Source organism: Macaca nemestrina, chromosome 12 (assembly GCF_043159975.1).
Source record: "Macaca nemestrina isolate mMacNem1 chromosome 12, mMacNem.hap1, whole genome shotgun sequence".
Lineage (NCBI taxonomy): Eukaryota > Metazoa > Chordata > Mammalia > Primates > Cercopithecidae > Macaca > Macaca nemestrina.
Window position 1 is genome coordinate 42857172 of NC_092136.1, and position 17828 is coordinate 42874999.

Here is a 17828-nt window from a genome sequence, read left to right on the forward strand (position 1 = left end):
GTATGTAGAATCTATAAGGAACTTAAACAGTTCGACAAGTAAAAAAATAACCCCATTGAAAAATGGGCAAAATACATGAACAGACACATCTCAAAAGAAGACATACAAGTGGCCAATAAATGTGAAAACATGCTCATCATCACTAATCAGAGATATGCAAATCAAAACCACAGTCGGATACGTTTCACGCCAGTCAAAGTGGCTAGTATTAAAAACTTTAGAAAACAACAGATGCTGCCGAGGCTGTGGTGAAAAGGGAATGCTAATACACTATTGGTGGGAATGTAAGTCACTCAGTTCAGCCACTGTGGAAAGCAGCTTGGAGACTTCTCAAAGAACTTAGAACTGGCATTAGACCTGATCCAAAAGAAAATAAATCATTCTACCAAAAAAGACATACGCATTCGTGTACGTTCATTGCAGCACTATTCACAATAGCAAAGACATGGAATCAACCTAGGTGTCCATCAATGGTAGACTGGATAAAGAAAATGTGATACATATGTGCCATGGAATATTACACAGCCATAAGAGCAACATAATCATGTCCTTTGCAGCAATATGGATGCAGCTGAAGGCCATTATTCTAAATGAATTTATGCAGAAACAAAACCAAATACCACATGTTCTCACTTATAAGTGAGAACTAAGCATTAGATACTCATGGATGTAAAGACGCCAGCAATAGACACTGGGGACTACTCTAGAGTGGGGAGAAAAGGATGAGGGCAATGTTTGTAAAACTTAACTATTGGGTACTATAGTCACTACCTGGGTGATGAGATCAATTGCACCGCAAAGCTCAGCATTATGCAATGTATCCGTGTAACCTTCATGCGTACCCACTGAATGTAAAATAAAAGTTGAAATTATCTTTTAAAATTGCAATTTCTGAGAAAAGTAGGAAAATTTATACTACCTGATATCAAAATTTACTATAAAGCCACAGTAGTCAAGATAGTGTGGTATTGGCCTAAGGGTAGCTAGCTAGATTAGTGAAACAGAATAGAAGGTTTAGAAATAAACTTACATTTTTTACAGGGCACTTCAATGGAGAATGGGGAAATAACATTTTCAACAAACGGTGCTGGGAAAACTGAATCCATATGCCAATAAAATTAGACTCAAGCCTTTACTTCACACCATACACAAAAATTAAAATGTATCATAGAGCTGAATGCAGTAACTAAAACCATGAAACTTCTAGATGAAAACATGGGAAGAAATCCTTATAATCTTGAGTTAGGCAAAGATTTCTTGGATATGACACCAAAAGCATTATTAATTTAAAAGATAAATTGAACTTCATAAAAATTTTAATTTCAAAAGCACTATTAAATTTCAAACGCAGCTGGGTGCAGAGGTTCACGCCTGCAATCCCACCACTTTGGGAGGCCAAGGTGGGTGGATCACTGGAATTCATGAGTTTGAGACCAGCCTGACCAACATTGTGAAACCCCGTCTCTACTAAAAATACAAAAATTAGCCAGGTGTGGTGGTGCGCGCCTGTAGTCCCAGCTACTCAGGAGGCTGAGGCATGAGAATTGCTTGAACCCAGGAGGTGGAGGTTGCAGTGAGCCGAGATTTGTGGTACTGCACTCCAGCCTGGACGATATTCCGTCTCAAAAGAAGAGGGAGGAGAGAGAGGAGAGAGAGGTGGGGGTGAGGAGGCGGGGAGGTGGCGGAGGTGGGTGAGGAGGAGGAAGGGAGAGAGAGAGACAGGAGGAGAAGAGAAGAAAAGAAAGAAAGGGCAAACTGTAAACTGTAAATAAGTAGCTTACATCCAGAATTTATAGAACTCTTACAACTCAGTAAGATAATCCAATTAAAAATGGGCAAAAGATTTGAATAGTATTTCACAAAAGAAACTGTAAAACAAACATTACCACGTAGGTGTTCAGCTTCATTAGTCATTAGAAAAAAGGAAATTAAAGTAAAAAACATGATCTCCCTTTTTTCCTCCAATGGCTATGATTTGTAAAAGTGGAAATACCAATTGTTGGCAAGGATATGGAGAAACAAACTATCGTACATTGCTGATTGGTCCACCCATTTTAGAAAACAGTTGTATATTTCTCAAAATGGCAAAAATAAATTTCCCAAAGGGCCCCAAAAATAATATGAATTACTTTTATAGGAGATAAACACATGATATAGCAATGTGAACAGCAGTTATCAATCAGGCCATTAGTCTTCAATACTTCAAGCCACCTTCCAACTCTCAGCTACTAAGATCCTTTTATGCACAAAGGTTTTGACACTAGAAATAATAGAAATAACATTTAATTGTGCATCTAAAGGCCTGAATTTTAGATGCATGTTTAACTTTGATGTTTAACTTTGGGGAAATTTAGCTAGAAAATTTCCTCAACTCTAAAATCAGAGGATTTGAGATAATTTTTTATCTTTCCACTTTTGAGTTTCTATGAATTGGGATTGAGATTTGACCTGTTTTACCCCACTCTGATTAAGAGTCATGAAATAGAATTCTAAGAAAAGAAGAGCATTGGAATTAGAGCCATTACCTGTTTTACTGTAGGCAAATTATTTAAACTTTCTGATGCCTTATGGCCCTTAAAATGCAAAATGAGAGGATTATAAGATTTCATAACTTCATTGTTAATCTGAAGATATTTTACATATTAGAGATGTAGTTGGTTTCCTTCTTCATATCTAGAAAAACTCATTTCATGCTCTGTTCTGAGAGACAGTCAATGGTCTTCAGAAACCCTAAGGACAAAGATAGCCACAACATGATCCAGAGAGAGCAATCTGAGAAAAGATTTAATTAATCACAAACAAGTTTAAATTTAGTTTACTCACCCAGTGTTTTTAAATATTCCTGTGGTAACATCTTTGAGGAAGTCAACTCTAGTTGATATTGTCTTTTCAGTGACAAAGTGTCAAGTACATTATGAGGTGGGCATTGTGTCGTGAATCATTTTTGTAACACAGTTCCTCTTTCCTTTGAGCTACATTGGTGATCCAGAGTTTTCTCCTCATTCTCCCTGCTTCTATTCTTTTCACTAGTACAAAACAATCTGTAGACAAGACAGCTAACAGTTCCTCCAAGTAATTTCTTAACAGTAAAAATGAATACCTCTCAGTGTTCCTGAAATCATTCCTTATATGTCTCTGATTCAAGCACTTTTACCACATATCCTGTAGGTACTATTCTGTCCCCACCCACATCAGGAGACACTGAATATGATAGCAGTGAGTCACTTAATTTCAGAATCAGCCTAGTCTGCTCAATGTGTTGATATTATTTCTCACTGTGGCCTTTTTACTATTTACTTGAACTTCTGGTTTGAGATGTTTCCACTCTGCAGCCAGATTTCTAGACTACTTAGACTTTTTAATTCTTTATTCATTGGCTATTGGACCCATCTCTCCATTGTCCTTCCTTGGATCTTACATCTAGCTGAGAATAAGGTGACATAAACCTACTTTGTCTATGTCCTGGCCAGTCTTCAATAAGGAGTCGAGGAGTAAGAGGCTGAATATAGTCTAATTTTTTTTCACATCCTTGGTTGGTGCTGATTGACTAGCAGCTAGACTCCAGTGGCAGTTGTGACCATGTTTTCAGTGACACTTCAAAGACCATCTTAGATGTGGTATGGGTGTCATAATCCTTCCCTCCCCACCAAATATGTTCATGTCCTAATCCCTGGAACCTGTGAATATGTTATGTTACACGGCATAGTGGATTCTTTAGATGTGCTCAAGTTAATGACCTTAAAATACATTATCTAGGTAGAGCCAATCTAATCATGTGATCCTTAAAAGCAGAAAACCTTTCTAACCTATGAGAGAAAGAGATATGAAGAAAGAAGACGGGTCATAGAGATGCTGCATTGCTGATTTTGAAGATGGAGGAAGGAAATCATGGACCTTAGGAATGCAGGTGGCCTCTAGAAGATGGAAAAGGAAAGGAAATGGATGCTCCTCTAGACTCTTCAGAAAGGAAAACAGCTTGGTGACACTCTGATTTTAGCCTATTGAAACCATGTCGAATGTCTGACTGCAGAAACGTGAGATAATAAACATGCTTATTCAGCTACCAAGTGTGTGACAATTTAATGCAGCAATAGATAACTACTAATGCAAAAGATAAAGAGGTTAATATTACTTTTGTTAAGCTGCACTTATTCTTTAATGAAGTTGACTATTATTTTAATTTTTGTTTGTTTTAGACACAGGCAGTGAAATTATATTATTAAGGATATAAATATGCTTATGGAACAAATTTAGGCACAGGAGAAAATGTTGATGGAAATATTGTCATTAACTATACAAAGAAATTCAGTGTATTAGGTAACTTAAATATCTTAATCACTCAAGATTATACTTTTAAATATATTAGAATTATTCACTGTACCAATGTGACTATCACCTACAACACCTCAGGGGTTTTTTTTTAATCTATTTTTTTTTTTAGGTTTCACTGACTTTCTTTCCCTGAAATGATTATCATCACTTCCAGCACCACAAAATTATGCCACGCATGTTGTTTAAGAACTTCTCAGCCGGGCGCGGTGGCTCAAGCCTGTAATCCCAGCACTTTGGGAGGCCGAGACGGGCGGATCACGAGGTCAGGAGATCGAGACCATCCTGGCTAACACGGTGAAACCCCGTCTCTACTAAAAAATACAAAAAACTAGCCGGGCGAGGTGGCGGGCGCCTGTGGTCCCAGCTACTCCGGAGGCTGAGGCAGGAGAATGGCGTAAACCCGGGAGGCGGAGCTTGCAGTGAGCTGAGATCCGACCACTGCACTCCAGCCTGGGCGACAGAGTCAGACTCAGTCTCAAAAAAAAAAAAAAAAAAAAGAACTTCTCAATTATGTATGTTTGACTAAATTTGTCATGTAACAAACATTCTTCCTTCCTGACTTTTTGGAGAAAGAAAGGTGGATTCTTTTGTTAATGTTGAAAAATTAGTACATGAAAAATTAACTTTCTATCCTTTTTATACTCAGAGCAGCACTTACGTTACTACCAATAATAAAACCTGAACTCTCTACTAAGGAAGACTAACACCACCATCACTCATCTCCCAAAGTGAAGAAGTGCCAGGGAGCCCTAATTTGATTCTTCTTATAACTCTTGGAGAAAGTTGCCATTTGAAAATTAACTTGATTTCAGAATGAGGCATTGATTTAGAGACAGATAACATTTTTAAAATATATCCTTTTAATTCTTGAATGAGTAAGGACAATATTTTGCTGTTTATTGGTATAAAACAGCCCTGTCCCAGGTATACAAGGGTATACGTGAGTCTGTAACATCATTAGCTACAGTGAATTTACTTTACTAGAAGGCATAGCAAAATAGGATTAACTAAAGATATATTTTTAATAAGAAAATGCTTTGAAATAACATGAAATCAATGAACATTTTGACTGTACAATTTACTCATCAAAGTATCAACGTATGTCAGCTCATGTGTGAATTACACTAGATCATTCTAAACACAGCCATGTGCTCAGCAATGTGAGAAATAACTCATAAGCTATTCTCTAAGGGGGTGTACTGAAAACTTCTAAAAGTACCCCAGATATTTGGTCACAGATAAGAGATATACTTTAAGGCAACCTTCCAAGTGAATGTAAACTTTTCTGAAGTGGCCTTTCCAGTAACATATTACTATTGTGAATACTCTGTACTTATTTGTAGTGCTGTTGGATATTTTTTTTTTGTAGCACATTATCACACTAATCAAAAATGTAATGTAAAAAAAACAGCATAAAAATCTTGCAGTTATAAAAATGTCTGGGGTGCTTTTACTCATGGATGTAAAGCAGGCACTTTCTGTTGACTTATCTGCAAATCCTAAATGTTCTCTCCTTATAGTGTTTATCTTTAATTAGAATTGTGTTTCTAATAGTTTGTGTTCTAAATACTGTTTGCATATTAAGAAATAATAATTTGCCTAAAATTTGGCTAATTTAAATTTGAGTTTAGAATTTCTTTTAATAGGTCATATTCTACAGAAGCGTTAAAAATAAATAGTGCTACTCTTTGAACATTTTTCAATATGATGACATTTTTCTGTCTATCTTTCTCCAAAACAGTTTTCAGAACATATGAACTAAACTGACTACACTGGAGAAGCGGATACAGGCCATTATGAGGGTCCCCTTGTCGTGACCAATTTGTTTCACTTAATTTCCTTCTTAGCCTTATAATTGGCAGAGACCACCAAGTAGTTATCTGGATTCATGTCCTTTAGAGTTGGAGATTTGCTTTGGATAGGGGATGTTTTGCCATCCACACGGGAGATCTGCAGCATTCGGCAGGGGTCGTGTTTCAACAAATACCCTGCAAAAGTTTCCCAGCCTCCTCCCACACGGACCATGACATGTTTGTTGTGCAGCATCTGAAATGAAAAAATATCAAAAGTGTTAAATTATGAAAATTCTTATAGTATCTTGAATCAACCCCTGATTCTAGTGAAATTAGTGTTTTGGTTTGGATTTCATGACCCACTGTTTTTCTACTTGGTGCACAATGTCTGAGGTAGCATATAGTCTATGAAAGAAGTCCTTTTTTTCTATGGAAGTGAATTAAGGATAAACAACTCCAGAACCCAGCTTTGCTGTGCTATGGGAACCAGCACCTATGTACAATTCTTTGGTTTAATGTGTCTGGAGGCTTCTCTCTGACATCTGATGTTCTATTACAGTTCTTATCACTGTCTCTAGTTCCTGCCTACTGACTCAGCTTAGTGCTCCATTTTTCCCAGTGGGTTATTCCCCTCTGAATCAGGATTTTAAAGACCATGGAAATGTCTGCTAATGAATTATAATGCTAAGAGTCAAACAAATACTCAATACAAAATAACATGGAAAAATGCACTAAAAAAATTATTGAAGTTTTCCCCAGTCATTGTCTGAGCCCTTGAAGGCAAAGTGTTTTTGAATAGGCAAACATTTATGTTTTTCTTTATTCTTTTTCTTCCTAATTATCATAGAATATGTCTTTGAAAACAAACAAACAACTTACCCCAAGCCCAGGAGCCATCTAGAGCTCCAACTTAACAAGGTTATTGATTTAAATGTGAAGAATGCATGATTCTTTGTATCTAGTAAAAATATGTTATGGCAGTTTGACATGGAAAACCAAATAATTTGTCATCAACTTCTTTCAAATATCAGAAAATTTAATATTAAGAGGTAATGTTGCACAATCATCAAAGACCCTGTTGACGCCCTCTCCTGCCCAAAATGTTATGGATACATATGGGCACTGTAATGTTGGGAAGAGGATGTGATTGCGAGAGAAAATCTGGGAAGTCACATCATAGAGTCTATAAAATCTGTTTCAATTCTTCTTACTTGGTGTCAGCTTGAGATCTAGACTTTTTTTTTGACTCCCGGCCAGTGGGAGATGACTTGTGTTCTTACCACTTTCATGTAGCTTTTGATAAAGGTTATGGACCTGCTTTCTATCTGCCTGTATCTAAAATTTCTGCATGTGTATTTGGGGGTTTCATAGAACTTCATTTATGTGGTTGACATGGAGCAGTTTTCAAAATCAAATATTGTGCCAACTAATAAAAATTTAATGAAAAATAGTAATTAAAACTATTTGATTTATATGAATTAAATGTATTTCTACTGGTTATTCTCATTTGAGTATTAGAATTTTAGAACAGAAAGTGAAACCAGCACTACTGTCCCATAGAAATGATGTTTGTGGTTTCTTTTGAACAAATACAGAAACTGACCCTCTCAGTCTTAAAATTTGAGAAAATTACAATTGTCTTATTTGAGTTCCCTTCTCAGGAAACCAAACATCAGGCATCCCAGTTAGTATCAAGGAGCTGCAAGTTACCAGATCACCACATCTGGACAATGAGACATCAGACCCCTCATCTGTTGTGATTGCCTAATAGACCATCTGTTCCCTGTTGACCAATTACTCTTCCTTACCATTCCCTAATTCCTGTTTTCAAGGCTACATATCTTCCCTGCTATATAAACCCTTAATTTTAGTCCATCAGGTAGATGGATTTGAGACTGATCACACAGCACCCGAATAAAGCCTCTTTCCCTGGAAACACTCATTGTTTCAGTGACTGGCGTTCTATGCAGTGAGCAGCAGGACCTAGACAGAATCTCTGACATTTCAGTAGCAAAAGGACCTTATAACACATCTTCCAGTTTGAAGTCTTCAAACTTATTTTAGCATCAGAACGTACTCATTAAACAAAACATCAGTGAGAATCCCTGAAACATAAAGCAGATAAAAAGAGGGTTTAGCTTGGAATTACTTTGCCTTTCCTGGCCCTGCCAGTGGCACTGAAATTGGCTCAAGTGTCACACAGAACTAATAGTTTCTTTTAAAAATAAATAAATATGGTCGGGGATGGTGGCTCACACCCGTAATCTCAACACTTTGGGAGGCCGAGGCGGGTGGATCACCTGAGGTCAGGAGTTTGAGACCAGCCTGACCAATATGGTGAAACCCCATCTCTACTGGAAAGAAAAAAATATAAAAATTAACTGGGTGTGGTGGCAGGCACCTGTATTCTCAGCTACTCAGGAGGCTGAGACAGGAGAATTGCTTGAACCTGGGAGGCAGAGGTTGCAGTCAGCCGAGATCGTGCCACTGCACCCCAGCATCGGTGAGAGTGAGACTCCATCTCCAACAATAATAATAATAATGAAAATAACAATAATAAATATAGAAATTGACCCTCCCTGGTCTTAAACTTGAAACTTAAATTTGTCTTATCCGAGTTTCTTGCTCAGCAAACTGACCTTTAGGCAAGGAACAGATGACACTAGACAGTTAAATGCCAGACTCCTTGCCCCTCCCTAAAATTCCTGTTTTCCTGCATGTAGCTACATTCCTTCTGCATTATAGAAACCCTGAATTTTAGTTGATTGGTGAAATAAATTTGAGACTGATGTGTTCTTCTTGGCTGCAGCATCCAAATAAAGCCTCTTTCCCTGGCAATGCTCATTGTCTTAGTGATTAGCTTTCTATGTAGCAAGCAAGAGGACCTAATCCCTGGTGTTCCGGTCACAGTACCATGTTGTTTTACAGATGCAGACACCAAGAACCAGATCTTAGGATCTAAGCAAATCAAATCAAAGATCTGGTTCTCAGTGTCTGCATCTGTAAAACACGAACCTAACTGGAGGCAGGTTGGACTGGAGCCGGGTTCTTAGCATCTGACTCCAGTCTAGTCCTTTTCTCATGACAGCTTTTACTAAATAAATAAAATCAACTAGGGCTTTTATAATTTTATCCACATATTCATAGTCCTACAAATTTCTGCATATGTTTTACTACCACCAGCTTCCAAAACTTGAATTCACTGGGACAAAAACTGCAAAGGTAAGTGTCAGAATAACACTTGGATTCTTTCTACCACTGTTCGAGAGAACAACTTTGCCTATTTTGAAGTTCTGGCACCTCCTAGCTCTGTAAATTACATTTAAGTCTTGTCTCCAAACATTCTTGGTATCAATGCCCCTGGCAAAATGCCCAAGTCTAATTCAGTGTTTGTGAGCAGGCCATTTCAACCAGAAAGAACCGCCAGTGAGAACAGTTTTTAAACAATTCTAGGAAGCAGTGACAGAAACACTTTTCAGCCTGGAGTATACTGACCATTTAGGCACATATGCAGTTTGCTAATTTCTTAATGAATCAATAGTACTTTGCAAAGTGGATACAGCATGGAACAGAGTCCCATATCGAATATGAATAATACAGGAATTAAATTTCTGCTCACTTCTTCTTCCACATCCTTTCTACTGCAGATGTTGGTTTCAGTCCAATATTCTTACCACAGTCAATAGAGGAGGATTAGCAGGAAATACTTTTACAATGTATCTAGGTTTACTTTCCTGCCTTTGTAAGAGTAGTCTAATGGACATAATTGTATTTTTGCGAATAACATCCATCTCCAAAGTCTAGCTTCATCATGTGAAAGTTCCTTTAATAAGAACTACAGTTGGAGGAGGCATACAGCTTTGTTGATTGATTTTGTGTGACTGTGAGGTGGAGGGATATATTTGTTGTTTTCTCATTTTGAACCCTGAATCTAGGTGTTTCATGAGATTATCTCATCCTTTTGAAACTTGCCCAAGGGTCCCATAGAACTGATGTTTATGATTTCTTTTGAATAAACACAGACATTGACCCTCCCAGTCTGAAAATCTGAGAAAGTTAAAACTGTCTTATCTGAGTTCTTTTCTCAGAAAATCAGTCATCAGGCCTCCCAGATAGTGTCAAGCAACTGAAACTTACCAGATCATCACGTCTGGACTATGGGAGCCAGACCCCTCACCCACTGCCTAAGGGAACACCTGCTTCTTGTAACCAACTTCTCCTCCTTACTCATCCCTAATTCCTGTTTTCCCACACATAGTTACATTTCTTCTCTGCTATATAAACCCCTCATTTTAGTCAGTTGAGATGGATTTGGGACTGATCTCCCATTCTCAGCTGCAGCACCTGAAAAAGCCTTCTTTCCTGGCAACACTCATTGCCCAGTGATTGACTTTCTATGTGGAGAGCAATAGGACAAACACCAAACCTCTGGTGTATTGGTAACAATTTCCCTTTGATTGTGGTTCTGTAGGCAATAACTGGAGAGGTGTTTTTCTCCAAAGGTATAAGATGACCTCCTTCCACTCCCAGGCTTTTAAAGGAAATAATGAACAGACAATTTATACCTACATTTTAAAAACGTGTTCCACAAAATTAGAGAATTGTTTTCCTTTTAGAAACAGATGCAACTTCCTATAAAACACTTTACATGAGACACTGCTTTATATGGACACCTTAAGAATGGGACATTACTAATAGTAAAATCAGATATCAGAGGTTTCTTTCTCTTGGAAGATTTCTTTTAGGTATCAGCCTTAGTAGTTTGTTTGGATTTTCCAATTATTACAAAGAGAGTTTATATTTTTCCTGATCTTCTCTATGGACCTAGTCAGTGCTCTGCAGCTTGGGTCCTTAAAAATTTATCAGAACTGTAAAGTGCTTCTCTCTTTCTTTGAAGTAGTCGTTTTTTTCTTTATTCTTTGCTTTCGTGTTTCTAAGCTACACTGAAAAAAATGACAACATACATAAATATACTATTGCCTTTCACTGAATGCTTCCTTGATGCTGTGTTTGACAAGGGTGTGAGCATCCATGATTCATGTACTTACCCATGATACTTAAAACAGAAAGGACTTTCTACATCTTCAAAGAAGAATATTGATTTCATATTGAAGAGGAGTAATTGTGGAATCCATTACCTTTCCTCATGCCTCATTTTGGCTACTCTCGGGAGATGGAAGGGTTTTAGGTCAATATTATAATGTTTCCACAGCAAACCTTACAAACTATCTCCATGAAATAGGCGGCCCTGTCTGAGGATATACTCTAGAAAACAGATTTTCAATTCTGAGTTATTCTTGCTGATGTCTCAGTTAGACCTTGCTAATCAGTAACCTAAAATTTGCTAAGAAAGCCAGTGGCTAAGCTGTTCAGAGGTTTCAAGCATGGGATTAAGATATTAGGGTCATACAAAAGATAACAAGTGTTGGCAAGAATGTGGAGGAAAGGGAACCTTTACACACTATTGGTGGAAATGCAAGTTAGTACAGCCATTATGGAAAACAGCACAAAGATTCCTCAAATTATTAAAAATAAAGGTACCATATGATCCAGCAATTCCACCCCTAGGTATATATACAAATGAAATGAAATCAGTGTATCAAAAAGATATCTGCACTCTCATGTTTACTGCAGCACTATTCACAATAGCCAAGATATGGCGTCAACCTACACGTCCATTAATGGATGAATGAGTAGAGAAAATGTAGTATATGTACATAATGGAATACTATTCAGCCATAATACGGAAGAAAATCCTGTTGTTTGCAACAACAAGAATGAACCCAGAGGACATTGTGTTACTTGAAATAAGCCAGGCACAGAAAGACAAAAATACCATATGATTTTGTCGGAGGTGTGTGAACAAGAGCAACACCATCTTGAATAGGGGCTTCAAAATGAGGCTGAGACCTACTGGGCTGCATTCCCAGATGGTTAAGGCATTCTGAGTCATAGAATGAGATATTTCACAGGATAATTCATAGGATAAGATATAGGATAAGGTCAGCACAAAATACAGCTCATAAAGAAGCCAACCAAAACCCATCAAAACCAAGCTGGCAACAAGAGCGACCTCTGATCATTCTCACTGCCACACTCCCACCAGTGCCATGACAGTTTACAGATGCCATGGCAACATCAGGAAGTTACCCTATATGGTCCAAAAGGGGGAGGCATGAATAATCCGTCCCTTGTTTAGCATTTCATCAAGAAATAACCAGAATATGGGCAACCAGCAGCACTCAAGAATGCTCTGTTTATGGAGTAGCCATTTTTTTGTTTGTTTGCTTTTTTACTTTCTTAACATACTTGCTTTCACTTTTACTCTGTGGACTCATCCAAAAACCCGCGCTTGGTGTCTGGATCCAGACCCCTTTTCTGTAACAATTTCACTCATATATGGAATCTAAAGATGCTGATCTCATAGAAGTAGAGAAAAGAATGGTGGTTACTAGAAGCAGGAGTGGTTGGTGGGTGAGGGGGATAGGAAGGCGTTAGTCAAAGGATATATAATTACAGTAAGTTAGGAGGAATAAGTTCAAGAGATTTGTTGTACTGCATGGTGACTATAGTTAAGAATGATATATTGTATCCTTCCTTAATTAAAAAAATGCAAAAAGAGTGGATGTTAAGAGTTCTTGCCACAAAAATGATAACTATGTATGTAATACATTTGTTAATCAGCTCTATTGAGTGATTCCACAATGTATATGTACTTTAAAACTTTATGTTGTACATGATGAATATGTATAATTTTATCTGTCAATTTAAACAAATACATACATAAATAGAAGAGGATCCATATATAAATTCTTTTTTATAAAAGATACTACTGTCATAGAGATTTATAGCCCTGATTAAAGAGATTAAAATTCCATGTTTTTCTGGTATGTGACCGATCTAAAAAAAAAGTTGAACACTCACCTCCAGCTCCATAAACCAAACTCCCACTGTTTAACCTAAAAGCGAATCAGCCTGCTATTATTATTCAAACTCTTCCCTCCCTTTCCCTAGAATGGTTGCACTGCAATGAGCTTTTCCAGCACAGATGCTGAGCTGGTTTAGAAGGAAGATTATATACTTCATCCAAGAACTCTTCCATCTCACAGATTAGTGACATTAGGTCAATTGCAATTAATTGATTCTTTTAGTTTTGGTCAGCTCCATTTCCCATTTTATCTATTACCCTCAAACACACCACTTGTCCCCCTCCCTCCATCAGCCTACTGATGACTTCACCTTTATCAAGCATGCATCCTCTATTGACACCTCTACTGACCAATATACCTGAATCTATATTTATCATTTACTCCACCTTTCTTATCTCAGAAGTTCTCCTGTCCAAGTTCAATTCCTCCCACTATGTTCTAACTCTCGTTAATTTCTACTCTTACTCTTATACCTTCTGCTTACATCTGACCTTCTTGATAGTTACATTCACACTTGGTGTCTTCACTTCTAACTTGCTCATCACGGTATAACCTACAGTACACTTTTCTTCTGCCCCGTACCTCTTAACTGACTGCACAGGGAAAGGGAGCCAGATGGCATCTACTGTATCAAATACAATGTATGGCCCTTAAACTTTATTTCTCATGATAACTCTGTCAAGTAAGGTATCTAATGATGTTGACCACTCCTTCCTTGAAACTCCCCACCTCTTGACTACCTGTGACAAGTATGTCTCCTGAATTGCCTACTACCTATCTTGTTGTTCTTTCTCTGACTCCTTGATAGGTTACATTTCTTCTACATTTTAAGTTTTGCCATTCCAACATATTCTGTCCTTTGTTTACTGCTTTTCTGACTCTAACCACTCTCTATTTGCAACCTCATGGTTTCCACTACCACCTACTTTTGTCTCCAAATTGTACCTCTAGCCCTAGCCCTGATGTTCAAAACGTCACCCTCAACTGGAAAATCTTCCATGGTCATCTCCTTCCCCAGATAAGTGAATCCTTCCTTGCTGTGTACTGTTTAGTTTCCACATGATTTCACTGTTACATGCACCCCACAATATTGCAATTGCTGATTTACCTGTATGTCCCTTTTCAGAATATGTGAGCTCTCCGAAGAGAGGGATGATGTAGTCTTCATTTCTGGAATCTCATATATGCAAGCTCAGAACAGGGCCAATATTGTTATCATATAATACTTCTTTTCATTTGATACTGCCACAAGTTGTACTCACTTTATCTAATCTATAATGTCATTATCAGTATTACTGCTTTTATAGACAGGAATATTGATGCTCTGAGAATTTAAGCAACTTAGGCAGGATTACACAACAAATCAGTAGCAGAACAGGGCAAGAATCCTTTATTCCATTAAACCATACCTGCTAGATTTTGGTTTTCACCCATGCTTGGTTACTTACCTGTGGTAATTCAGCACAGGCAAGACATCACTACTATCAGAAGTAGTAAGTAGTGTAAGCAGATTAACTGTGCTCATTTAAAATGAGTCATAGGCTTATGTCCTAATAAATCTTAAATAAATATTAAATTTAATTTCAGAAGATTATCCTCAAGTAGCCCTAATTATTTCAGAAGTAAATGTGTTAAGTGAGGCAACACAATGGAATACATTCATATCTAGTTATCTGTTGGCATAAGTAAGAAGGGGCTTTGATTTCTGTCCAGTGTGTATCTCACTGGTTTTTTTTTTTTTTTTAATTTTAATGCTTCATAGAGTTGAACATTTTGTTCTTCATTCCAAAAGGTAGCGGCTCTTGCCCAGTAGCATCAATGCATATGTCAATTGAGGATGGTCGTGCAACACGTAATAATGAGAACACAATCTGAGAAATGTGTGTCAGGCAATTTCACCACTATGTGAACATCACAGAGTGTACTTACACAAAACTAGATGGTACAGCCTACTACACACCTAAGCTATATAGGATAGCCTGTTGCTTCCAGGCTACAAACCCGTACAGCAAATTACTGTACTGAATATGTAGGCAATTATAACACATGGTAAGTATTTGTATATCTGAACATATCCAAACACAGAAAAAGCACAGTAAAAATCAGTATTAAAATCTTATAGAACCATTCTTATTGACTGAAACAGTTATACAGTACATGACTACATTCAATATAGAGTCCTATGTTGTTGTTATTTTTCTTTATTCTTGCTGTTGATAAGAAACACAAGAGTTGCTACAAATAGCCTCCAACACCATATGTTGCAAAGCAGTAGCTTTTGCTTGTTAGTTTTATTATGGCTGTCACCATTTTGAACAACTGCTTTCATTCCTTACTGTGCCTCTGATCATAGCAAAGCCCAGGCGATCCATTACTGACTTAAGCAACATTTCTCAATTCTGAAGGGGGGAAAAAGACAGTGACCAAAATCTTCTCTCAGCTTTTATCCCAGTGGCCCTAATGAAGTTCTATAAGCATAATCAGGCTGTTGCAAACACTGTAAATCGTTTCTTTGTTTCTATTAATGACACACATTCCTTGAGGAAAGAATCAACATGCCTCAAAGTTGTCTTTTTGTTGCTTTTTTTTTTAAAATATTTTCTCTCAGTAATGAGAAGAAACACTCCCATTCTTAATCAAGAGCATTTTGTTTCATGACTCTGTCTTACTGTGATGCTTAATTATGTGTTTTAATTAGAAAACCTCTTCATATGTGACACTAAGAGGGAAAGTGTTTCCTTGGATGACAGAGTCATACAATAGTAGAGCGCTTACTATGTGCCAAGTAATCTACAAATACCCCCTGTTGAAATTAAGAGGATAAAAAGAAACATTGAGGTCACTGGTAATGTTTCACAGATGCACAGTCTGAGAGGTCACATAGGTGGTTCACTAGAGCCAGGCTAGAAACCACATCTTTATTCCCAATCCAGCATATGACCTTACAATTAAGGACCTGTGTTATTTCAAAAATTATTTTCCTGGCCGGGCACGGTGGCTCACGCCTGTAATCCCAGCACATTGGGAGGAGGAGGCAGGCAGATCACGAGGTCAGGAGATCGAGACCATCCTGGCTAACACGGTGAAAACCCGTCTCTACTAAAACTACAAAAATTTAGCCGGGCATCGTGGTGGGCACCTGTAGTCCCAGCTACTTGGGAGGCTGAGGCAGGAGAATGGCGTGAACCCGGGAGGTGGAGCTTATAGTGACCCGAGATGGCACCACTGCACTCCATCTAGTCTGGGCGAGAGAGTGAGACTCTGTCTCAAAAAACAAAAACAAAAACAAACAAACAAAAAAATATTTTCCTAATAATGAATGCAATATTTAAGGGTGGATGTATCATTTAGTATATTGAAACAGCAGTGATTTACATCAGGTCAGGTAAGTCACTATGTTTTACTGAATTGAATACACATTTTTGAGACTATCATATGTTTACTTAATGCCTACTTTTTAGTGCTATCTTTTAATTTTATTTTCCTAACATTAAAACAAACAAACAAACAAACAAACAAAAAACTATCTCATGCTTCAACCTCAATCAAGTTTCTTAGCTCATCCAGATACTTAATCCAAAGGGGAAAAATAAGTTGATATGAAATAAGTTAACTTTCTCATGTTAACTCAGAATATAATAAAAATTTTGTAAGTTGTGGAATGATCAGTCAGCAGCTTCCTATGGGTCTTGGGGAGGTCACTGCAGCATCAAGGGGTCTAGCGCTCTGGCTCCTATGATACATGATAACAGGATTTCAGAAAGTAGTTTTTTTTTCCCCCCTCTGTCTTAATTATGTAGTTTAGCAAGATAGGTTGGAATCACATTATATGGAGTTAAGAACTTAAAGCAATAAAAAAAAAAAAAAAAAAAAAGAAGAATGTCTTTTCCTTTTTCTTGGGAACATTTGTGTTTAGAAACAGAAGCATATCAACTCAATTTTCATTGAAAAGGTAAGGCCTACATTCATGTAGATCACAGAAAATCATATATTTTACTAAGTGAAAAAGGCCACTTAGGACAGCCAGAAAAAAATGTGCATTTATTGGTAACGTACTTGTTTTTTAAGATAACCAAGCTGTATATATCTTAGCTATATTACATAAACAACAAACAAGCAAAACTACTAACAAAAATAAAAACTACCCAACAGAAAATGTCTTTTAGATGAGAATTTTAACTTAAAAGGTTCATGTTTATATTTTATAGCTTTATTTAATTCCCCAGCATAGATCTGCTTGAATGTCTGTGTCTGTTTGAAATCATAATTCGTATGAAATGCATCAGGTCATCGCCCTCTCAGGATGACAGGGACAAATCTGTTTCATTCTGTCTCTAATCGTGCGCTGGTGGCCCTGAAATCTGAGGGCAGCAGGAGTATCTGTCAAGTGCTCTGAACACAGATGTCATTAGACCTTGAGGACGTGAACGCTCTTCTGCAGGATGCCCCCTCATCTCTCACTCTTCACTAATCCACCTTCTACTCCAGAGCCACAGTAACATTCCTCAAAGGAAAATCTGAACATGCTTCCGCCTTCTTAAAAACCTGTGAGTGGCTCTGCATTGTCTAGTGTTTCTCAGACATTCTTAGCTATAGCTCACCTGAGAAATATGACTCACAGTAAATTAGCAATGTGGCAAAGATCCTGGGAAAGCGGGGGTGGGGGGTGGGGGTGGGGAGGGTAAGGGGAGGATATCAGCATCTCCATGGTGGTCAGAAGCATACATAATGTGGAAAATTTGACAGCAATTCTGATAACCTTCTCTTTTACCAC

The 17828-nt window shown here is 37.6% G+C and overlaps 1 protein-coding gene across 6 annotated transcripts in view; it reads right to left on the reverse strand.

Moving 5' to 3' along the window:
• Positions 1 to 5169: 5169 nt before the first annotated feature.
• Positions 5170 to 17828, reverse strand: part of LOC105487026 (growth arrest specific 2) — a 176329-nt gene continuing 163670 nt past the window's right edge. For all 6 annotated transcript variants that reach the window (XM_011750294.3, XM_071074959.1, XM_011750292.3 and 3 more), the window contains one exon: positions 5170 to 6378. In XM_011750294.3, coding sequence (XP_011748596.1) covers positions 6160 to 6378 — 219 coding nt within the window. In that variant the 3' untranslated portion in view covers positions 5170 to 6159. The remainder of the gene's footprint in view (positions 6379 to 17828) is intronic.